At 42.5% G+C, this 25,567-nt stretch overlaps 1 protein-coding gene across 2 annotated transcripts in view; it reads left to right on the top strand.

Moving 5' to 3' along the window:
- The first annotated feature begins 314 nt into the window (after positions 1 to 314).
- The window catches only part of LOC113212428 (uncharacterized), a 53,536-nt gene continuing 28,283 nt past the window's right edge, over positions 315 to 25,567 (top strand). The window contains exons 1-4 of one of the 2 annotated variants that reach the window (XM_052271930.1): positions 356 to 529; positions 5,567 to 5,731; positions 10,174 to 10,353; positions 14,827 to 15,325. In XM_052271930.1, coding sequence (XP_052127890.1) covers positions 446 to 529; positions 5,567 to 5,731; positions 10,174 to 10,353; positions 14,827 to 15,006 — 609 coding nt within the window. In that variant the 5' untranslated portion in view covers positions 356 to 445 and the 3' untranslated portion in view covers positions 15,007 to 15,325. Of the gene's footprint in view, positions 530 to 5,566; positions 5,732 to 10,173; positions 10,354 to 14,826; positions 15,326 to 25,567 lie in introns of those variants that run through there. The other variant, XM_052271931.1, reaches the window with a different exon arrangement.

The raw sequence follows: 25,567 nt of genomic DNA, 5'->3' as shown, positions 1-25,567 counted from the left end.
CGAGAAGGTATTCAAATACCACTAAGACTATAGCAAAAGTGCTATTTTTTGCCCTTGTGTTACGTTACGACGCCCTGCTGTAAACAAAATTGCTATTTACTGTACAAAAAGTTGCCGCTAGTGGTTTACCTGGAGTTTTGCAAATTTGTTTATTCTGTTTTCGTGCCTTTCGAATCTGGAATGGTTCACCCCTTCTAAAAATATTTACGCTTTCCCGTCGATAACGGAATGGGCTTTGCAATACCGCAACCGCAGCCAGACAACAGTACGTAAATCTTATCTGATCTATTCCTGAGCCTAAAAACGTTTAAAAAATATTTAACCCCTGGCGAACTGCTTTCATATCTGTAATCTGTCGACCTTCACTGAGCTGTTTGGGCAAACACGCGGCTTGGCGGAACAATAGTGTGGTATGACCGCGCAGTAGCTCCCGACTCTTTTTACAATGCCGAGTTCACTACTTACTTCAGCTGCTAATGTCCTCCTCCTTTTTAAAGCAGTCATCAACTCATGCGCTACTCCCGTCGCAGTAAGCAACGTTCTCGGAAAAGACTTTATTTACAGTCTATGCGGTAGCCTCCACATATAAAGCGTTATTTTTGTGGAGGTCCTTTTAGACCCCAACTTTATTTGACCCGTAGTACATTCATTTCCGACCCAGAGGAGGCGAGATTTCAGCGTAATTGTTTAGAATTTAGCCCCAAAAATAGCAATCTTTACAAAATTAAAGAGACCATCGATACGGCTTTTCCGGCTGATCGAACGGATCAAAACCCGGACCGGTCCGACCTCCCTCCCCCCTCTATTTTCAGGCTATGACGACTCCATTTTAAAAATAAGAGCCTAAATTGTAAAACAGGCCCTCCACATAAATTCCCGATTTTCATATATTTTGCCCTTTTCCTGGTACTTTAGTAGTACCGCACTTTTATTCTAACAAGGGAACCTTTTCATGTGTAAATCTCCGATTACGTTGAAACTTGGAAAAATTCAAGGTTATTTATGTAGAAATCGGGTGGCATTTGAAATTTTTCCTTAACCTAAAATTTAGTTTTACCCTATATAAAGAAAAAAATATTTTTTGAAAAATGTTAAGCAGTGTTCTAAGGGGAAACTCAAGGTAGTGTTTTTCGGGCCAAAATTTTGTCCGTTTTGCTCTATTTTGAACCGTTAAAGCGGTAGAGGGACATTTGGACCAAAAAACATTGTCAGGCTTAAGTAAACCCTTAGTAAATGTTAAGTTTAGAAAAAAATTCAAGTGCCATCTGACTTCTATTATAATAACCTTTTAAAAACGAAATCGGAGGTTTACACCTGAAAAGGTTCCCTTGTAAGATTTGACTTGAAGTACCAGCAAAACAGGGAAAAATACATGAACAGCGACAGTTTCTTTTGTGGCGGGCCTGTTCCTTGACAGTTTTGAGTACGGTCAGTAAAAGTAATTCGTAAAGGGAGGATAGTATTGTTGTCATGCAATTATGTCGACCAGAAATTACTCCAACTTCTAGCAAGATTAACAATCAGATTTATGTTTATTTTAACGTGATCCCGGCCATGACATTGGACTCCTGCCGACGTTCGCCGTCAACCGCGCCCATACAAAGTGTAAACACCGATTCATAACTTGATTTAGGGCATCTACACTGTTACTTAGTTGGCGTTGAAAAGACGCCACAGATTTGGCGTTCAAAAAGAAGCGCCAAATTCTGGCGTTCTTTTCCTGGAGATGCTTTTGAGAACGCCAAAAATTGGCGTTCCTTTTTGAATGCCAATTCTTCGCGTTCCTTTCCAATTTAAATTATATGTTACACTGTACGAGTTAAGGCCAAGTTTCAATACTGTATTAAAAATTTAAATTAATTACGATAGCATTTATTAAATAGAAGTCCTGAGAGATAATGTTGCAACATAATTGTTCAATAGTACGATGTCTTCTAACGACAAAGTTCGATCTGTTTCGCTCCCGTTACTCAAAGTTCGATCTGTTTCGCTCCCGTTACACAAAGTCCGATCTGTTCCGCTCCCGTTACACAAAGTTCGATCTGTTCCGCTCCCGTTACACAAAGTTCGATCTGCTTTTGGCCGCTATCGGGAGACCCAAGTTTAGAGCGCTACCGCAGTTTTGTTGTTGTGGCATTCAATTTTTTCTTTAGAGTATGTTGTTCTTCAATCGTTTAGCAACAGACAGCACAGACAGCAGCTTTTACTTTTTTTCTACCGGCAATATTAGCGAAAATATAAACATAATAAGACCGCGATGCAGAGCGCGACGGAAAGCAGATCGAACATTGTGTAACGGGAGCGGAACAGATCGAACTTTGTGTAACGGGAGCGCAACACATCGCACTATGTGTAACGGGAGCGAAATAGATCGAACTTTGTGTAACGGGAGCGCAATACATCGGACTTTGTCGTTATGAGGCATCGAGTACTGCTCAGACCATATGACTGGAAATACGGGGAAGGCCTACCACTAAAATGACTTCTAAACAATTAACTAGTTTTATATTGAATAACCCGAGCAACAGCTCCGGAAATGACTGGGTGAGATGGTTTGTATTACTCACAATAGTATGGTAAAGCCACTGGGTAACTTTGCTCTTCTATGGGCATAGCTTTCGTTCCCAAATCGATGAAGACGACAAAAAGCGTCGACACGACTCCACTGTCATAACCAAGAACACTTTGAAATTAAAATAAATCTTAAATTGTACTCTTGATATATGCTTCTCGCCATGTTTACTTTGAATTAATAACAAAGCTCTGCCCATAGCCGTCTTTCAGCGTATCTACAGAACTTATTGGCACAATCAGAATCACCTGGCAGACAGACCGCTATGGGGCAGCACATACACTACAAAACCTATCGACTCCCACTATCCACAGTGCGAAGGAGGGCAAGTAACACAGCAGCCGCTATAGGCAGGTCAGTGTTGTTAGTTCAAAGTAAACATGACGAGAAGCATGTATCAAGAGTACAATTTAAGATTTATTTTAATTTCAAAGTGTTCTTGGTTATGACAGTGGAGTCGTGTCGACGCTTTTTGTCGTCTGCATCGATTTGGGAACGACACATAAGCCTGAACCTAGTTTCGTATATCCAAACACTGTCAGAGCATAGGGTTGATTTGGGGTTATTGCTGCCCGTAGGCTGTGCCAGCCTAGCCTAGGCTGCTACCAAATGATGAAATCAATGTTTTTGTATAGGGTATCCCTCCAGAGCGCGGAACGGAACTAAGAAAAACAAAAGCGGAGGAGCGGCGGGCGGGAAGGCTCCCCTACCACCCGCCGATCCCCCGCGCGCCCTCCCCCACCACCGCTCTCTGTATTCGCTTTTGTTCTTCTTAGTTCCGCTCCGCGCTCTAGAGGGATACCCCATTGGGTTATGAGAAGAAGAGCAAAGTTACCCAGTGGCTTTATCATACTATTGTGAGTAATACAAACCATCTCACCCAGTCATTTCCGGAGCTGTTGATCGGGTTATTCAATATAAAACTAGTTAATTGTTTAGTAGTCATTTGAGTGGTAGGCCTCCCCCGTATTTTCAGTCATATAGTCTCAGCAGTACTATTGAACAATTAAGGTGCAACATTATCTCTCAGGATTTCTTTTTAATCAATGCTATCTTAATTAAAATTTTAAATATAGTATTGAGACTTGGCCTTAACTCGTACAAGTGTAACATATAATTTAATTTGGAAAGGAACGCAAAGAATTGCCATTCAAAACGGAACGCCAATATTTGAATCTCCAGGAAAGGAACGCCAGAATTTGACGCTCCTTCTTGAACGCCAAATCTGTGGCGTCTTTCAACGCCAACTAAATTACAGTGCAAACATTAGTCCGAGTCTACTTTTGTGGTTAGGCTTTCTGCGCACAGACTATAACCTCCTAGTATAACCCCATTGAACCAACTACAGCAGGGTATGGGGTTAGAGCTTCTATACTGCCCACAGAGGCCAGGAACAGGGTAGACTGTGGATTTTTAGCCCGCCCTTCTGCTTTGAAAAAGCTATCCAGCGGGCTTATGCAAACGACCTCGTGTCTGTGTGTCTGTTCCACAAGAAGGAGACGTGCGAGAGACTTCAAATTTTCAGGGGATCTCAAGGTTCACTCCCACAAAACAAAACGCCTACGACAAATCCAGCCAGCCACCCCTAAGGGGCTGAAAGGGGGTATCAAAGAAAACAGGAAAGGCCGAAAAAGTTGGAAAATATAGTTTTCTTATGATCTTCTAAGGGGTAACCTGTGAGAGTAGATCACTTGAACAAAAATTTCGTCCGTTTTGCTCTATCTCTAACCGTTTACGCGCTAAGGGTCTCTTTTGACGAAAAAAAGCTAAAAATTGCTATAGTGAACAATAAGATGTAGAAAAAGGCCTAAAAATCACAAATTAGATGAAGAACTCTCCCCCCACCCCCAAAAAAACGTTTTTTTAAGCAGAAGGATGGGTTGTAGTCGCGGTGCTTCACCGTCACATCCCTTTCTCGAGTCTCCGCCGGCAGGCCCAGCAGGCCCGGCCCCTGCCGAACGGAGTTGCCGGCGGAGCGAAGCGGAGCTGGCAAACTTCGTTTGCGGAAGGGCGGGCCTGCTTGTCAATACTCTGATTACAAGGAGACTTAGGTAAGTGTAAATTCTCGATTCGGTTCAAACTCGGTATATTTGCTTCTTATCCCTATAGATGACTATTGCGCGTCAAAATTTGTGCTGAAGTTTATATGTCAAAACTCCCTATAGGGGCCTATACGGTCCTATAATTCAGAAAAAAAAAATCATCTTAAAATTTTTCTAAAGTGATACTCCGACCCAGAATGTGCGGTTTTGGGGGGGTGGTTCTTCTTCCATTTTTCGATTTGAGAACGCCTTCCATGAGTTTATGTCGAATTTCTAAACTTTTTCTATATAACGCTCCAATAAAGTACCCCGGGATGTGAACTTTAGCACAAAATTCGACCGGCGTTCGTCATCAACATGGCCAAGAAGCAAATATACCGAGTTTGAACCGAATCGGGAATTTACACTTACCTAAGTCTCCTTGTTAGAGAATGAAAGTACCCAACCCTCCCCAAAGTGTTGTTGGGCCGAACATTGATTAATTGCAGTGTATTTAGTGTAGTGTAATGCAGTGTATTAGGTAAGGCCTCGTTTTTCTTTAGTTCATGGCCTCTACTGTACAATTTTACAAATTTGTCACAAAACTGTCTCCTCGGGACCACAAATATTTTAGTATTAGAGGATTTCAACCAATGAACAGTGAATTTATGGGGTTTTAACTTTTAAGCTGCTAGCCAGTGAGGTTTCAGTCTTAATACTAAAACTAAGCGATGTATTAAATTTCATACTCCAATTGAGCGATATTGAATTAACATTTCCAGATTAGTGCGATATTCTAAATTCTCGCTCTCTAGGGAGCGATGAAATTTGGTACACTATTCTCTCTCTCTCTGGATACTGAGAATCTCCCTTCAGGATTTCTAGTGTCAAGTAAACAATTTATGACACCATGGCACCTATAAGTATACCATATATACATATCTGAATAACCAGCTCGTCCGCATTGTTTCAGGGGCCATACATCATAATTCCAGATCGTGCTGAGGCCTGCCCGCGGAGTGAAATGGCTTTAGACTTCCCCATGGACTTCAAAATTGTACGCGATCGAAATAACACTAACTACTTCTTTGTGGCAGTAGATTGGGCAAGCCAATTTACATTCGACGACACAAAAGATGTAAGTGTCGCTTGATGGTGACGTTTTCGCCAAGGCACACACCCTTTTCCCTTGTGGACAAAATTTTTGGCGGATACATTTCTTGTAGTAAATTTGATGTTGAGTACAATTTTCTGCGTGAAAATTGTCTCGTGTACACTCCGTATACACTTTGTGTATAGCCATCATTACACATTCCCAATAAATATAGCCGAATAGATTCAACATACGAATTCTATGTATAAGAATTTTATGTGGACACTAGGGAACGCGTATGTGCCGTACGTAACCCCGTATGTGAATTTGTGGAACGTGTGATTCGATCTGTGATTGCTTATATGTAACCTGATGCGTATATGCTTCGCGTAAACACAGGAAGTACCGGGTGTAATTGTGAATACGCAGGATACATTGGGAACGTGTACTACTAGCCGTATATGGAGTGTGCACTGAGTGTACACGGTGCAGTTTTCACGGGAATCATTGCTATGAAATTTACAGTTCAAGCACGCAAAGCGTAGTGGTGCTGGTGAAACCACAAACGACGAACAGTGCACAGTAGTCTGGCAGCCAGCCTTTATCGAAAATATCGAATTGCAATAAGAGTGTTGCTAAAATAATTTTCTCATTCCTTAAGGACCATTGTACCATGTTTGAACGAACGTCCTGTATTCTTTCCATAGAAAATAGAAATAACCTCTGAAATATGGATTAGACTTCCTTCGCCGCTCGGGGCTGGCCCATCTTTTAATCATCGCCTAACTTCAACCACAATTTCACAATAAATTCCGATTGTAGTAGTGAAAGTACGTTTCCACACTGCGCTGTGCCGTTTGGGAAGACCCTAACGAAAATATGGCGATTTCGTCTAAGATTCCCATGGTGTCTCTGGCCACGTAAAATGATTTACCTTGGCCACGGCCACGAACACACTTACCATGGCCAGGAGAGCGTTTACTATGGCCACCTCGTTGGCCATGGCAAGCTTGTCCATGGCCTTCCTCTGGCCATGGGTAGCCATGGATGGCTATAGGTGGCCATGGGTGGCTATAGTAGCAGTGGTCATGGCATGTTATAGTGGCCATAGCCTTAGTGGCCATGAAATTTCAACATCCTATAAAAATTGTATTTCTTGGAATTTTGACCTGAAATTTGGTTTGTAGCTACTTCCTTGTATTTTGGTAGGGCCATTTTAATTTCATTCAAACCGGATATATTTTTTCCTGCAACTTGTAAACGGCTTGAGCTAGGCCAAAACAGACACCGGATTCGGCTCCGCCTCGGTTCGGGCACCCTGAGTGAGTACTTAACCCGTTTATTGATGCTGCCTCATGTATAACCTTTAACTTTGGACTTACTATCCAATTTTTACTATAAAACGACCATTGCCACTGCTCCCTACTATGGCCAAGATCCACATAACGTGGCCATGGTGGCCATGTTTGGTAACATGATTGTCATGGCCACTAGCACCAATGGCCAAAAATGGCCCTTTGGCCCATGGCCAGTGGCCATGCGTAGCCATGGGCGGCCATGGCAAACGCGTGGCCATAGCTATCCTCATGGGAATCTTAGCCTGGGCTGGGGTTTCTGCGAATTCCGCAATGGAAGTGCTCAAAAAATCACATAGCTGAAATACGAAAAAAAAATAGAACTGGGTGATTGTTAAATAAACCGTGCAGTTTCGTTCCAAAGCATCTCATGTTCGTCTCCATTGTGCTGGAGCCACCACTTCGGTCTAGTATGACGTCTGTTTTGGAGCTCTACAAGGGGCCGACAAGAATATCGAACAATTTCATCACTGTTACGTGCAGGATCGATCAAAAGAGGTCAAAACTGAACTTCGATGCTTTCCACACTTCCCTGTTGGTTTAAAAAGCAGCCCATTTTCGGAATATGGCAACACTGCAGACTCAAATGCCCCACCTAGTTCTAAAGACCACATTCAAAGGTACTTTTACCCTGAGTTTTAGTTTTTTAGCGGGTATACAAGCAGAGCTACAAGGGCTCAAAGTCGTTCCACGGGTTTTGTGGTTCGGGCTTCGGAGTTTATCAGCCACCACTCCACAGCCAAGACACACAAGAACTAAACTTTTTTCGAGCGAGAAATTGACGAAAAACGCGATCAGCTGGTGTGGAGGTGGGAAGAAGCGTCGTTTTCTTGTGCGATTTTTTTGCGAATGAAGTCCTTTCCTGCTTTAGTTTCCATTCTGCGATGCAGAATCGAAAATTCCGGAAATGCCCTTTTGAAAATAGAGGACTATTAACGTCATATACGGTCGTAATAAGTTTAGGGTGCCCTGTTCGGGCAGAAGGGCTGTTTCAGGCTTTCTTCAGAACTAAACTCCGATGCGATTATCTGCAACTATCTCTTACACAGCAAACATCCGTGAAGTTCCCGGTTGATTTCGGGAAAGCAGTTCCCAGTTCACTTTTCCCGCCTTATATTTTTAGGTTATGTAGGAACTTTTAAGGAAAGAACTCGTATTTGAGGGAATTTTGACGGCAAACCGGTTATAAAACAAATGTGAGGACGGCCCAGCCTCATTTCTACCGGCACGGCTCACAAACCATAAAAAAAAAACGAAAATAGTAAACAACGAAACTTCGTCAACTTGTGCTCTGCGCATGCGCCAGACAAAACCGGGAATTTTTCCGAAAACAAACCGGGAAATTTGCGGGAAAATGTTTGTTGTGTTATTATCCCATCCACGCCTCGGCCGTGGGTCGCTCCAGTTCCTTGGAGCCGAGGTATTGCCAGACATTTAGGCAACACGTTGAACACTCTCATAGATTTGCTTACCTTACTGTGGCTATGGACCAGTTCCGCACGATCCATTACAGTGCTGCTTGAATAGCTTTGTAAAGAACGATAACAAAAGAGTCTGGATCGAGCCATGGAGCTGTATTTTGCACGTGTACGGGGGAACTGTAGGATTGGACCAAACTCCGACGCCTCTTTTTGGCATGAACCGCTGTTAAACCTCTGTACGTGGTCATACTGTGGGCCCACTCTAGAAATGTAATCTTGGGGTACTCAAGAACTAGTGTTTTCGATTGGGCGGGTATGAGATCGGCGCTTGCCCGACACAAGAGGAGATAGAACTGTGTGGCTGGCAACTGTCTCATCGCTCACGTACCACGATGAGGTCGGGTAAGGCTCGCCCGACACTTACATCGGCTGCCGAGCCTCACTAGGCGCCTCCGGTTCCCGAAACCTCACCCCTCGCCCTTGCTGGTCGACCCTGGCCACGGTTGTGAGCTTGACCGGGCGGCAGGACAGCCGGGGCCGGTGATTTGGAAGCTGTCTCTCTGTCGGGTAAAACCTTTGCCCGACTCGCCCGACTCACTTTTTCGGGCGGGTCGGGTCGGGTATGAACGCCATCAAGCGTCGGGCTAGCTGAAATGCGTTAACCCGCCCGATCGAAAACACTATCAAGAACAATACAAAGAAAAGGGATCTAGGACAGCTCGCCCCAGCTAACTCGCCCCAGTACCAAGTCGCCCCATGCCCAATTCGCCCCATGCCCAAGTCGCCCCAGTGCTAACTCGCCCCGATTTAAATAGATATTGCAGGGAATTGCACCAAGTGTTTTATTCAGAAGTAGCCAGAGAGGTTATGACCAATGGCCCTCAGGTAGGTGACGATGTCGTGGTATCTGTCCACAACGCGGTGGATCCGCTGCTCCGCCTGCTCCAGACGGTTCTTGCGCTTGTTGGGGGAGAAGCCCCCCTCTGCCCTCGTGATGTGTATGTCGATCTCCACCACCTCCTCGCGGAGCTGCATTAGGAACACGAAGAACGATGGGTGGTGCTTTCCGATGAGGGCAGACAGGCGCCTATGCCTCGCAGGTGTTTGTGGTCCTGGGCAGCCCTGCCAGGGTCCGCTCGTAGCAGTTCCACAGTTCAGGAGGGAAGAGGGAAGCAGTCCGTCTGCGGACTCGGCGTCCCCGGCGTGCTTGCAGGCGCCCGCGGATGTAGTTGTCCTCCACGTGCTTGAAGACGGGCTGCAGGGCCAGCACAGCAACGAGGGGCGATTTTTTGGAAATTTGGCAAATTGGGGCGAGTTGGCAAAAACTTGCAACCTCAACTCGCCCCAAAATCGGGGCGAGTTGACCTTTGGGCGAGTTGTACCATGGGGCGAGTTAGCTGGGGCGAGATGTCCGGCTCCCAAAGAAAAGTTAAGCAAAAAAAAAAAAAGATAATAATAATAATGAAATAATTTTCTTTGTGAAACGAAACTGCACGTTTTTTTTGTTAATCACCCAATTTGTTTTGGTCTATTTTCGTGCATTGTGATTAATTGCGCCCCTGAAAACTCCCGAAAACAGAGATGCGTGCTTTCGCCAGCTGTGATTCGCCGTGCGTAGTGTCGTGCATGGTTATCATGAGGGTCAAGTGATATGTCACATTGTTCTTTACTCCAAGAGATTGTCAAAAAGTTCTTGGATGTCTTCTAATAGGCACTGCTGACATTCGCGTCATGGGGAACGAGAGGAGGATGGAAAGAAAACGCAATGATCATGAAGTTCAAGAAGTTGTGTACCACAATCAAAACACATCTTCCAAAAATTTGGCACGAAATTCTTGTGCGCATGACGAGCAACGTCACCGAAACACTTCAAGACTGTCCATTCCCGCCAGTATGTATGGTAGTATGGTTTTGTGACCATCACAGTTTCACTTTCTTATACGCGGAGAGAAGGTCGGGAAAGGGGTAAAGAGGGGATAACTCGATACGTCAGAGCATAAACCGCTCAGTCTACCGAAGCGCTCCGACAACCACTTAGTCTGCGAAGCGGTTTGGACAACTGCTCATTCCCGTGAAGGCGGTTCGACAACCGCTGAGTCAGCCGACCCGCCTCAGCAACCGCTCAAATGACTTTTTTTGACACCTTCCATGTTTTGACCGATTCCAACTAGACCATGCTTTTTCGGTAGTGCAATCCAAATTTTTCCGTTAAAAAAAACGTGAACGCCAACGTGAAAGCAGATGACTTATACGTATAACGTTGAGCTTTTACTTTAAACTTTCACCTGACGCTCAGAGCCAACAACTAAAAACATGTTACAGCAACGAGCGCGGCGGCGTTCAACGCATCGGCGTGAAGGGGGGATCCTCGTGTAGCGTCTCAAAAACAAGGGTAATTTTAGGAATTATTTAAAAAACAACAACATAGCTCTTATCAAACTGTACCAAAACACCGTTTAAAAGATGGCAGTTTCATCTACAAACCCAAAGTAAAAACGTCCTGATCGCTTGAAAACTGTGGCGACACGCCCTGGTGGAAGGTGGCGTGTCACAGGTATGGCGCTATGCTGGCCGTACACTTTCCCACGGACTGCTGCGTCTAAAACAGTCGTACGAAACGGTGTTTTGTTCAGGAGGAACCTGGCTATGGTTGGTACTAGGATCTTTGCGATAAAATTATTTTTAGTAGTTTTTTGAGCAAGTCAAACTTTCAGTACTGAATTTAAGGTAAAATTTTCAATGTTTTAATTTTTTTTTTCATATGAAGGGCACCTCCGATCCCAGCACTGTTAAAAATAAAGTCTAAAAATTCAGACAAATTGGTAGGAAACAAAATTACATACTAAACGTCTGAGAATTCAGACTGTTTTGTCTGAATATGTTGGTATGCCCAGAGAGAAATAGGTCGTGGAAAAGACGTGGACTCCACGTGGTTTCGTGGATTTTTCGTGGTGGTAGATACATCCACCAGATATCCACCACTATTTACCTTTCTAAAAAGTTGCAAATACATTTCTTACTAAATGGGATTTTTATTGTTCTGAACGCCATATTCCAGTATATTGTCAATTCGACGTGGAATCCACGTCGAATCGACGTGTATCAGTTCGTCTGTCGTTTACACGTCGATTCCACGTTGATCTCACGTCGATTGCCTCGAAACCCTTGATTTAGTTGCTCGTACCTGTTGGTCTCAAATGTAGCTATGCTTATCACTTTAAAACAGCGCCAACGAAACTGTTAGACATTTATTCTGTGACAGAGCACACGCTTTTCATTCGTCATCTTCATTGAAGAATACTCAGATAGTGTTCTTGAGAACACCTTTCAAATATTCCGCCACGACACCATAGAGTTTCGTTGAAAAAAGAAGGCACCGTAAGTTGTTTACATTCGAAATGTCGTATCGTGTTTGTGGTCTTTTAGTACAAATTACTACAAAAAATCAAACAAGCGTAAGTTAATACAATTTTTTTACGTTTCCTCTTTGTATTATCGCATCGTTAGTAATTTCTCTTCGAGCAGGTTTTGTCTTCTGTGGACGTATGGTGATATAGAGGCACAAGAGCATGCTGGTACCAGAACTGCTGCCGTTAATCAAAGTCGGAAGGTAAGAAAAGGTCTAAACTTATAACTTCTCAGCGTGATTCGGTTATAGATGTATTTAGTGTCAAGAAAAGATATTTAATCTCTGTCTTTTATCGTGGGCGAAGTATAGACTAGGTTAGTTTGGTTTAGGTTATCATACTTAACCTCTTAGGGAATGTCTCGAAGCCTGAATAAAACATTAATTACACTGCAACTCAAAATTTGTTTGCGTTTTTCACCGAACTTTTCTGCTATTGTTACACAGTGTTATTGTCAGTGCATTGATTTGAACTCTAGATCAGGTTACGTTGAAAGGCTTGTCTCTCTGATAGTGTGTATTTGAAATTATATTCTTGTCGTTGCTTCTTCAAATTCAAATGGTTGTTATAAAAAGTCTGTTCACTTTTTATAATGTTACCTCCATATTCACAGTAATTTAGTTTCATTTATTTTCAGGTTCTTTGGTAGATTTCAATAAGCAGGGGGGTAGTACCTTCTGCTGAAGAACACATTATAAACTGGCTGATATATGCAGCGAGAAGACTGTTTATGTTTTTCTTTAAGTTTCGTTGCATCTAGTCATTGCTATTTTTGTTTTAAAGATTAGGATTTATTTCTTTACGTTATTGTTTTCATGTTTCATCAAATAAAGTCAACATTCTACTAAAAAAAAAAAAAAACTGTTTCTCTATGTACTGTTTACCCTTTACCTTACTATATAAATTCCAGAGTTATACCTAAATTTGAGATTCAGATCTGCGTGTAGCACTTTTGTACATGGAGACTTTACGTCGATATCACGTTGAATCGACGTGATCAACACGTCGATAAATCGTGGATGAGATAGTCAAATTCACGTGGATAACACGTGAATTTGCCACGTGTTTTCCACGTATAACACCACGTCGATTCCACGTCTTTTCCACCAAAACTTCTCTCTGGGTATGAATTTTTAGTATGAATTTTCAGTTATCTTAGTCTGAATAGCAATTTCATAACTTTAGTCTGAATTTCAGATCTTCTTTTAAAATGAAGTTTTCTTGACGCTCTCTGTCCTCTCCTTCAAGTTGACTTGTATTCTAAGCAATTAGAAAGAAATTTGTTATTGTACCTTACCTACCTAACCGGAGTCGAACCTCGGACCTTTGGATTGGTAATCTCTCATCCTTGACCACACAGCCACGACGACAAAACTAAGGGGTCACCGACGGCTACCTGCCTGATCCTACAGGTGTGCTCCCGGCACTAAACTAAATATTCATACTTTTCTGGTCAGAATTTCAGACTCAGACCTTCGTCTGAATTAATACTCTGAATTTTCAAATTTTCTTGACTGAACTCTTAATTCAGACCTACAGCTATGAAATTTCAGACGTTCACTGAAAATTATGACAAAATTGTATGAAAACCCCATTCAGACAGCAAAGTCTGAAAAAGTTAGTCTGAATTTTCAGTTGTTTTTTTTAACAGTGAGATCTTCTAGTACCAACCATAGCCAGGTTCCCCCCAACAGAACACCGTTTCGTACGACTGTTTTAGACGCACCAGTCCGTGGGAAAGTGTACGGCCAGCATGAAACTACATGCTCCCTTGTAGCAGGCCGTGTCGCCACACCTTTGAAGATATTGAGACGCTTGTTTTTGCATTTTTTGCATTAAAGTGCCGTCTATTAAACCGTGTTCTCAAATTTTCGATACGAGCTACAGTATTTTAAATACAAAATTCGCAAAATAAGCATTGTTTTTGAGCCGCTACACTAGAATCCCCCCTTAAACGCATAAACCAGTGAACACGACGACGCTAAACGCATCACCGTTGAACCCGTCACTATCCCAAAACTTTAAGGCCGTTGTACATCCATCAATTTCGAGAAATCAGGGAATCGCCGGGACACGTACATCTTTATTTTCAATAAAGAATCCAAAAAGCTTGGGCGCGGAAAAACATTCGGACTTTTTGGCTGAGCGATTAGCGAAGCCTATTACTCCGTCTGGTCGGGGAAAACTTATTCTGTCTGTCTGTGTGTCTGTCCGCACGATAACTCGAGAACCAATTGAGCTAGCGATCGACCTGGGATTTGCAGGGTCGTTTTGTGTTCTAAAAAGACAGATCGAGTTCAAAGAAGAGCATTCCAGCTCAAAAATTAAATTTTTTTAAATCAAAAACAACGGGTCCCTAAAATGACGTTTTTTGAAAATATTTTTTGATGGTTTCCTAGGTGGTAACTCATTAAAGTAGGGCCCGTCGGGCGAAAATTTTGTCCGTTTTGCTCGAGCTCAAACCGTTACGTAGCCTCGCACGTGACAGCACTCGGCCCCCTTTCTGGGTAGGACCACGCAAAGCAGAAGCCATTTTTGGAGAAGTGTGAAAACTGTGATCTAAGCAACGGTAGAGAAAGAAAGCCTGATATTATGAATCAGGCGTAGTCTTTGATGCAGAAGCAATGATTTAAAAACCCCAGCCGGAGCGATCAACGTCAGTACTAGCCGAAAACGTGAGTTATTCTGCCGTCCTCAAAGTGCATCTGAAGGTTAGCGGCGACGCATATATATTTAATTTGGATGAAAACCAGACTCGAGCGCCAATATATAAATACTGTTCAGGATTCTACTGCAAAATACCTTTCCGATGGTATACTTGAGTGACTCCAGGGCGAGGAGTCACTAAAGTAAACAATTCCCCATTCTTGGTTCCTTGTGAAATATTTTAAAAGGTGAACTGTGTTAGTTTTTGTTTTGTCATGATGGTCTAATCTAATTAAGTACGTCTGTCGCAGGGTGGCTATTCGGTGCGAAACTTGTCAAGTTCAGTTCTACAACCCAAAGGAATACCAATGCTCTTTTATGGAAAGTGGAAAATTGATGTAAAAGTTGTTGACCCAGCAGACCAAAGGGTATTGGGCTGTATGCGTCTGTATGCCAGTGTAATACCAAAGATAGGCCAACCGGTTGGGTAAGACCTGTGAATTGAAAGGGTTTCGGAAAACCGTCAGCACATACAAACTACAAGCAACATCGTTTTGGCTCGAAAGATTAATCAAGAACATAGGCCTGACCCTCATTTTGCCGTTGGCGCCGTTGCGTGTTCTGTCCCCCAAAAACATGCTCATCTTCGCCTCCACCTCGAACGGCGCGGCCCTTTACAGTGTGCACGATTGCGTTCAAACGGATTGGTCTACGACTGCAACAATGGCAAGTTACTACTTGAACACACTGACAGTTAAAAAAAAAAAACACAATTCTTGTTAACAATAAACGGACCCGTAGTAAAGAAAATTTCCTATTCTACAGTTTCGAGCAATATTCTATGAGTAAAAGAAAAATGACTCCAAGGCTGTTTTTGTTTATATATTGTTGTTTGTGACGAAGAATTTATGAACATATTACTGCACGTAGGTTTGTGACAAAATGCGCTATATATATGAGAGCTCTGCAGTGAGCGGGCATGCGAAAGCGGGCGTCCGTGTAAAAAATAATAGTGATTTTACCGATAATTCGTGTAATCCATTACAGAAATAGTGGTGTGATTTTACAGAAGATGTTAGTTTTACCGAAATTCTATGGTAAAATTACAAGTACCTGTAAAATGACAGATCTTCGGTCGTTTTCGCGAAAACTACTGTAAATTTACAAGCGTCTGTAAAAATCCCCACGTACTCTCGTAATTTTACAGGTATTAGTAAAATTACAGATGCTCTGTAATGAAGTTTTTCAGATACTTTCTGTAATTTTTCGAACACATAAGAAATACGGTTCAAATTGGCCAGAAAATATGTCCAATTTTGAACGCCAGTGCGTTCAAACAGCGAACAGCGGGAAGAATCCTATTTTGTGGATAATAACGTACCAACATTAAGAGAGAAGGTAGCAATCCGAAGGAAAAGTCGCGTGGACAGTACGAAGCATGAGATGGAGTACGGACGGGCTACCTGCATAGAGCGCGCCGTAGCGCAATGGGCAAGGCATCGGGCTCACGACCAGAAGGTCGGGGGTTCGATTCCACTAAGAGTCCGAGCGATTCAAGCAGTTTCACCAGAGAAATCTGTCAGCGATTGACGATATGAAATAAATAGAACAAAATATTTTTTCTCGCATATTTTACCTGAGAAAAATGTGGGTAAAAATTACAGGAAACATCCTTAAACATTTTTACAGAAATATTTGGTATCAGTTTTACAGAAATTTTGTGGAGTTATTTTTACAAGTGTTCTGTAATTTTACAAGCACTGGTAATTTTACCAGACTTTATATTGGCGTCTAGTATACCCAGACTTTATCTGTAAAATCTCCCCGAAAATTTCTAACAGTGAAAGCGATAGTGTGAGTGAGAAGTTCGCGCGGCGCCATAGCTCCCTCTTACTCCAATCCGCCTTCGGACGCCATGGAGGTATTCGATGCCTGCTCGCTGTATTGTTCTTGCAAGAACAGTTACAAATTTTTAGAGGGAGATACAGAAAAAGTCTAGGCATACTTAGTGCCAATACATTGTCTAGTAAAATTACCATAGTCTGTAAAATTACAGAACACTAGTAAAACAGATTCCGGTTTTTATATGGTAATCATTTTCCCATGATATACTGGTAAATTTGCAGGTCTGTTCTGTAAAAGTTTTATAATACGTGTAAAGTGTGGTAATTCGAGAAAAGGAAAAGAAGTTTCGTTCGCCTCTGAGTTTCTGGAGGTTTTTGCCCTTTGCCTCCTATCCTTGCCTACCTACCTGACCGTATTATACAAGCAACGAAATAAGCATTTAAGTGAACAACCGGGTGACCGTAGCCGACCCGACCGGCCGGGCTTGGGGATTATGTGACCCGGCAGGTACACGGCATACCACGCGCCACGCCGCGGCCTTCAAAGCATTAATTTTAAATCCCCGTTTGTACTACCCATTTTAATTGTTTGAAGAACATACGAAGATGATTGTAGTTCTAACTGACTAATAACTTACTGCCTCCTTAACATATTCTGTTGGCTACCCATCTCCAGCCTGTCGACGTTGGGAGGAGGCAGGACCTCGGCCCGCCCAGCTGAAAAATCCACGCACAAATCCACCTGGGTTTCCGAAGACTTTCCACGTGGGTTTTCTATAAGATTCGCACGTGGTAAATTTTCCATGAGGTAATTGGTTACTTTCCATGTGGGTTTTTGTAAAAACCCACATGGTTATTTTCAGAAATTCCACGTGGGGTTCTCGAGTACCACGTGGTTGCCCCACATCCATGTGGAGATCCAAAGACAAGAGTCCTGAGTCCCAAGCACTGTTAGAAATTTCTTGGGATTTCCCGAAGATATACTTTCCACCACTAATTGAAATTCCCAGAGGACTCCGTCATTAGATTTTGTGTACTAAAACAGATGTTGAAGGTGGAAGTTTTCATTCGTCTCTATGTTTTAAAGCTTATCTCGACACGTGAAATATACAGAGTTCCTTGGGAAATCCCAAAGAACTTTGGCAATACTTTTCACGAGTGTTCCTCCGTGAAATCTCAAGATTTTTTCTAGTGAGTGTGTCATAAGACATGAATAACAGCAACTTCCCCAAGTGAAATTTGGCTTAAAACGCCGAATATGGACTCGGATTTCCAATACGGCCATTAGTTTAGAAGATAGCAGCACAATTAAAAATAACAACTCTCCTTTTTATCACATGGCCGTGTACTATGCAATCTATCTTTTCTATGAGTGTAGGCAATATATTTGTAGGCCACCCCAATTTAAAGTTACGGTTGGCCATAGAAAACCCACGTGGGTAAAACAAAACCCCATGTGGAATCGAAAGAAACACACGTGGTGTAAAGAAACCCCACGTGGTAGGGACAAAACCCACGTGGAATATAGAAACTCCACGTGGAAAATTGCCGAATCCACATGGAGATTCGGTAATCCACGTGGGAAATACAAAATCCACGTGGACTTTCACTGAACTCACATGGAAATGAGGATTTACACGTGGAAAGATTCAAAACCCATGTCAATACACATGGGAACACGTGGGAATATGTAGAATCCAGGTGGAACCACGTCGAAAACGCAATATCCACGTGGATTTGCACATGTTTTTTTCAGCTGGGAGGGGGGGGGGCAGGGCCAGCCCCACGCCGAGTATTTCCGCCCAGCTGATTTGGCGTTAGGAAATCTACAGATCACTAATCTCACGCCGCCACTAACAGGGCTCGTGTAAGCGTCGGGCCAGTTTCTAGGCACTACCGGAGTCCTCTCCTTGATTTTTACTTAAACCCGAGCCCAATAATCGAATGCATAGGTCTAGAATTTACTGTGTTGATCTGTAAATGTTAGTATAAAAAATCTTTCGAACAGCACGTGCAAACACGCAACCGTATAACTTTCTGTGATACAGATCAATTCAGCATGTTTACAGAAATTTACTGGAAGTGAATTACACGAAAAAAAAAGATTCGCTGAGTCAGCTAATATATTGACTGGTATCTGGACAGACTCGCTTTGCTCGCTGGGGGGCTCCGCCCCCCCAGACCCCCCGTGCGTGGGCGTTGCCCCCGCGTGCGAGGCCAGGGCCTCGCGTGGCGCGGGCTGTGCCCTCGCGGGAGCTCGGCTTGCTCAAGCTCGCTTCGCTCGCTCCTTGCAAGCTGTCGCTTGGGAGTGTCTTGCGGATATTTTAATGCCACCGGCCTTTTTTTTGGAGTAGCTGATAAGCAATTAGTAATCAGAAAAATTAACTGTTTTACGTTTGTTTTAGTATGAAATTTCTTGTGTATGGTACGGGTGTTTCGCTTAAATGTGCGCCTGCGGGGTGTTTCATATATTTCTAGAGGATGAAAAGGTAGGTTTGGAAAGAATGTAAGTATGTGTATGCACATCGTAAGCGAAAAGTTATGTCGAACTCATTGTGTATTATTCTGTGCATAGTATGGAGTAAGAAAGTATGTGGGAGTAAGTGCCTCGTGTATTTATCTGAATGCACCGATTTCGAAAGTTAATGCTTATGTGTTTATTTGTCTCTAAGCCGCTGACAGGAGGACATCGCTGTCATCGTTGCCAGCCTTGACCACGTGGAGGTGAACCGTCTTGTCAGTGAACATACCCACCCTTCTGTTTCCGCCCACTTCGGATTCACCATTCATTCTAGCTTCCGCTGCATTCAAACCACCTGCCCCAGAGCTGTTCAACAACTCAACATATCAGCCGTTTCTACTTCACTTTACTGACTAAATCGACATGTCTGGACCATCACCAAAGGTAAGAGACACGCGTATCTGCACACTTTTACGCTACGTTATCTAAACAAATGGGTATTTTCATAACATAACTCCCTGGCAAATGACGACTCTGTAACCCACACCTCGCGGGCCCTTCGAACTGATTTTCCTTGTCCTTTTAGTATTTTACTTTGAAGTTTCGTATTGGTGGTAGTGCCTTCGATCACCTCGCGAACTGGCGGTCCAAAAATTCCTCGAAATCGGCTCACTCATGCCGTTTGAATAGGACTTAACACTAGAAGGACCGGGATTTTCATATACCTAGAAGGACCGGAGGGGTCATTTTGACCCCTCTACTATTTTTGGCCGTTTTTATGGCTTCAAGGCCGCCGTTTTTTCGCACATGAGTAAGGTGTTGTGTGTTTTAAGGTACCTGATGCCATGAAGTGACATTGGTTAGGTTTGAAGTGCGTTTAGGTAGGCAACCGGCACGGCATAAAACAACTTTTTTGCAATTTTACAGCTATTTCTGTTAATTGTTCGCACCATTTAAGACATTTTTAAACTTTAAAATAAATATCCGACTTAGTTCACATTTATAAGTACGTGATCTTTAGAACACATACGTACTCTAAAAGCGGGAGTGTGATTCACACAGAAACATTTTATTTTTTACCAATTTGGCACTGACAACAATGTGCGTGGCAGTTTTGGCATTCGCAAAACCATACGTACTTTGTGCTAGACGCCCCTCTTTGCCATCAGAACGCGAGTCCGGTGACGCAACTACCACTAAAACCTTGGATGTGTTGTAATTTAAAAACGGGGTTTTGTGACTTGCGTGTTGCCTACCTTCCCCGAATTAAGGAGTTAAAAAGTGTCACATGGCCGACCAAAAGTCATAAGCCACCGTACATAACAAATACGGTCAGCCTTATGATGGAAAAGTAAGTCCTCGTCAGTTTACACTTATAAAATCTCGTGAAGGGGTCAAAATGACCCCCTCGGTCCTTCTAGGTATAAGTAGTAAGATCTTCAAAAGTTCTTGTCGCAGAGACCTCCTATTTTGCGTCCAAGCGTCTTTCGTTAGTACATGAAAAGTCGGAAAGTGATGAATCGCTCAAAAAAATAATTCGTAGTTCCTTTGGAAATTAAAGATCAAAAGGGGTCATTTTGACCCCTCCGGTCCTTCTAGTGTTAACCTATGTCACTCTCAGTGTTGTTTCAATACTGATTTCTTTCATCATAACGTGAATTGTTGATGTGAACGTATCGTTTCCCTTTAGTGGCTAATTGAAAATTCGTCTCACTTCATTGTAAATTACCCTTTCCTTTATTCTTTTTCAGAAAAGTCCTTTCAAAGCGGTTGCTTCTAAAAATGCAACCCATTGTGGGTATGTCAGTATGTCGATGTTGGAGCCACATAAGGCATACAAGCTCGTTGACATGCAAGCGACCCACCATGCCATTCATGCAGATGGCCTCCTCACCTTTTTGAAAGGAAAGAATGGTTCCACCTGGAGGTCGCAGTTTCCTCCTAAGTACCTTCAAGCTTTCACTGACGATGACATCAAGTCGCTGAGAGAAGAGATCACTAAACAAAACTTTGCCTTTATCATTTTTAGGGAAGTTTTGCAAGACGAGAGTTTTAAAATTGATTTTGCTCCGTACTGTAAGTGTACATTAGTATTTTCAGTCATATAGATATGGTGCATAGCTCGCCTTGCAGTTAGACATACATCTTTTGAAACTTTGTTTACAGCTGAAGAACTTGAAAAGTCCCTCAAGCTGTGGACAGATGTGGGAGAAATAGTACTCAGCCCTGATGTCTCTGTCGACTCGACTTTTGGTGACGATGACACCACTTCTAATAATTCTAAGACGGCTGAGGCTGAAACTCAGCTCAATTCTGAAACTATTGATCAGGATCAGCCCAATAAGAGATCGATTGAGGATGATGGCAATAGTTCATGTAAGTTTCTGTTCCACAATGCTGCCTCACTCGCACTTGATATAAAACCTTAAATTATTAATTTTTCTTTTATTGACAGCACCTGTCAAGAAAATGAAAGACGAAGCTGCATCTGGATAGTGTGCTATCTTCTCAAATAACGCAATATTTTGGTTTCCCATCTTGACTTGATTTCTGATTTTTAATTGTAACTTGGGACGACGTAATACTTTCACCTCATGAGTATCTTTCCAATATTTAATTGTTAACTGCCACAGTGGAATTATCAATCAATGTTTCTATAATTACAGCATAGTAAGTGCATGTTTTTGTCAACTTCAGAGCCTCCTACTTCATACTTACATTGTTGAACTAAATGATCTTTTGAAGGTATTGGGAAATGGATGATCCTAAATCCTTCATCCAACATAAGTCAACGTATTGTTAGTCAAACCATATTCAGTACCGGACTTTTAATTCAAATTATTGGAATTGTGAAAAATAATTTAGAGGGAATAACTTTGATCAATGAAAGACTTATAAATGAAATTTGTGGATGTGTGAACAGGACTTCATAGGGATTTGCAAATTTGAAACAATGCTATACTTCACATGAATTTATTACATTTTAATACAATTTCAAAGAGTTAATTTACTAAACTCAACAACTCGTAACACACATAAATATGTGGTAGACTGGAACTGTGACATGAAAGCAGTTATTCACTTACAGTGTTTGCGCACCATGTCTACATTGCACTTTGAGTTTCCATGAGTTAAAGAAATACAAAAGTCAACATATATTCAGTTAAACAATATTCATCATACTGTAATTACTTTGTTCAGGACTGGACTGTTGAATGGAATTGTGGAATCATGAAAAGGAATTCAGAAGGATTTGCAAATTAGAATCAATGTTGTACTCCATATTAAATTTATTTTATTTAAATTTTAAAGGATCCACTTATGCTAATCATGTACTTGCTTAACATCTAGTAACACGGTAAATTGTTAGCTACTTCCTTGCCTTACCAGTCATTGTTCAGTGACAACAGATAGTGCAATCATTGGCGTGCCAATTGACAGTAAAGTTACAATCTATTACAAAAAAATTCCATGTTACAATTTTTACTATCAAAACCTTTGTACAAAGTAAACTTTTCACTGCTGAAAATTGAACAACAATTTAAATACAAGCCAATTTTCATTATACAAATCAGAGAACGGTTGTATTATTATTTCTCCTAAATGTTCATTTTACATAAGAAAGACACTACTCCATAATGACACAAATTTCCTTAAAAATTTTAAGCTATATAACACGTGCCTCCAATTTCATGAAATTTAAAAACTCAGATTATTATATAATATAACCAATTCATTACCTCAAACTTCATTTCCAAAGGAACCATAAGGTACCCTTGCAAATGGAGAACAACCAAATTTGAACTTCCCGCCAGTTTGTCATCCAGCACAACTAAGGAAGAAAACACAAAAACAAAAAAAAAAACATGGTTTTACTTTTAAAATAAGGCGACCATTTAAACTGTCCTGACCAAACAATAGACAACGCGGGAAGCTAGAGCTCAGCGTTAAGTGTCAACTTTACCTAGTTAGTCGGTAACTACCGATGCTACGAGGGGTGCGATGCGCGCTAGCCGGATCGCGGAGTATCGCCGGCGCGCGACAGTGCTGCTCCTAGCGGCCGGCGCTGGGCTGAGACGGCGCGGGAGACGGCGCGCGGCTGGCGCGCTGGCCCGCGCGGCTGGCGCGCTGGCCTTACGGCGCTGTGGAGACCGTTTGGTGTGTCCGATCGAACAACCAAGGGTATCTTCCGGTTGGTCAGACCTTCCCCGACACACATGTCAAGGACCCAGGTCTGTAGCTCAAACCGTTCGTCCGTCAGATGTTTGGGGAGGAAGGCGCGCAGGGCCCCGGGCCAATAAAGCTTCTACTCCATACCGCTTTACTCCATGATCCTAGCTCTTGTGAATCCTAGCTCTTGTGAAGGCCGTCGAACAGTGGATGATGCGCAAGCGGTTGTTATTTGTTTATTGAAAGAATATGATTAGCAGACCATATTAGGTTGGTAGCAGTTGTCCGCTACCAGAACAGGCTGAAGGGCTAACGATTTTCACTCTGGAAGCGTGAAAATCACGCTAGCTCTTAAGTTGATTCGGCTTAAAGGAATGGCATAGCCCCACGGGGGCCTGTTATTGGCTGTTGCATAAAGTCCACTGCTAACCAAAACAACGCTTTTCACGCTAGCGGCGTGAAAATCACGCTCGCATCCTGTGAACTTTGTATCCACCTTTAATTATAGTTTGCATTTTCGTTTTGGTCGTTGGTTCTATTGTCATTTGTCAATTGTTTGATTTAGCTTCAGATTTGGGATTCACAAGATGTTTCGAGTATTCTTTGAACAGCATCAATGTTTGAGTGGGGTGTGTCGCATTTCATACATATCTTATGTTGGGTCCTTAATGTAATCGCTCTAAACATTTTATCGTACTCATTGATATAACGGGACTCATCTGCCGCTTGTTTTAACTACCCTCTTTTCTATTTTTAGATCAGTGATTGCGCACGTGCTCGCAGGTGCGGCTTCTGTCTGTGTCAAATCTGTGAGAATTGCTGTCTGCCGCGTTACTTCTAGGGCGCCGTTCAGGGACCATAACTTGACTGCTTGTGTGCTTGCTATAGTTGGCGCCACCGGTTTCGGCACGACTCGATGAATTGGTAAGAGTAACTCGGTTTTAATCTGTTGTTTCAGCAACTAGAGTAGGGGGTAATATATACGATATATATTGTAATGGGAGGAGAAGAGGGTGTAGTTTATTTATTTATCTTTATTTTCCCGATTGTAGTAATCTATATTTAGTTTTGGAACGGTTACCTTTGTCTTTGGCATTACGGCCTCGCGTACAAACCTCTTCTGCTTCGAAACGACGAACACGTAGCATCAGGACAGCTTAAGTCCTTTTTATCGGGATTGCCGAGGGCCTTGAAATCCTGAGGGTAATATTCTAACTCAGTTGCTCAGCCAGATATGTTGGGTTTCCCCTCTCTGTTTTTTCTCGAATGCCCGACATCGGTTGTTCTACTTTGCTCTTGGGGAATTAATTCGGGTGCAGAAAATTTTTGTGGGCGGTGTTTGACACGCCTGTAGGGCTCTATGTAGCTTTGGAGAGCCCTTGCGGGCCGCCTGCTCTCTCACTAGGAGGTGGAGCACCTGCGTACCCTGTAAGTTTGTCTGCACTCTTTCTCTCTCTCTCTCTTTAAATTACATTGCATAGAAGGTACCTATTTTAAAACTTTTGAGTCACATAAACTTAATTCATGGGGGATCTTTTTTGGTTTTCGTTTTTTTCATATCAAAATACATATCACATGTTTTATGTTGTTGTCCTACACATTTATTGGTCGAGTCGATAGAACTAAAGCTGAGACTGGAACTGAAACAAACTCGGCCATAGCTAACATTGGGAGGGTGTCCGCCCGGTGGGCCCAGCGAGCACGCACCCTGGAGCTGACAACATTTAAATGTCAAAAAATTGTTCTCAACATTTCTACATTCAAAAAAATTTAAGGCCCGAATGTGGACGTTACTAAACAGATCCCTGTAAAGCTATGTAGGGAAAATATAAATTGTAGGCTAAAATGAAAGGTGATGTGGCTATTCGATGTGCACAATGTGCTGTATGGGCATTGCACAGTTGGTTGCATTGGAGTACACTTCCCCCTCCCTAGCGACGGCCACGGCTCCCCCGGGCAGGAAAAGAGATTAGCGGAACATTAACCTCTTTCAATCGTGTGAAATTAAGTAGTTCAAAATGAATATGCAGCTGTATCTGTAAGCTTGACCAAGAACGGAAACTTGAACGAGATTTTACCGCGAGGCTTTTTGCGAGACGCGAGCGTTAGCGAGCTTCGAGCGAAAAGCCGAGCCCATAGAACCAAAAACGGCCCTCAGCTGCAGCTTCGATGTGTCAGTCAAGAAAATAATTTAATTTTATTCTCAAATGCAAACAATATTTGTATGACTTGGATCAAGCAAAGAAAGTATCCAATAAAGACGCGGCAAATCGCTAGAGCAGCCGCGTACGCGGCAGTAAAGTAAAGACTCGACCAAAGACAGTCCTAGACTGGAGCTAGTTTTATTATTGAATGTCGGACAGAAGCAGAAGAGTAATGTACAGTCACAGTTTGCAAATGTATGAATGATGAGATCGTTATGCTCTTTGACGTCGGTGTGCGATACTTTGCTGCCTCCTGACTGTTATGGATATTTATTGTGGTTTGCAAATCACCACTATCAAAATTGCCGTTTTTAGCCCGCCCTTCTGCTTTTTAAAAAGCATTAAAGCGGGCTTATGCAACCGCTCTCGTGTC

Source organism: Frankliniella occidentalis, unplaced genomic scaffold (genome assembly GCF_000697945.3).
Source record: "Frankliniella occidentalis isolate FOCC.00 unplaced genomic scaffold, Focc_3.1 Scaffold179, whole genome shotgun sequence".
Lineage (NCBI taxonomy): Eukaryota > Metazoa > Arthropoda > Insecta > Thysanoptera > Thripidae > Frankliniella > Frankliniella occidentalis.
The sequence above is the reverse complement of the archived record's forward strand: the minus strand, read 5'-3'. Positions and strand labels throughout refer to the sequence as shown.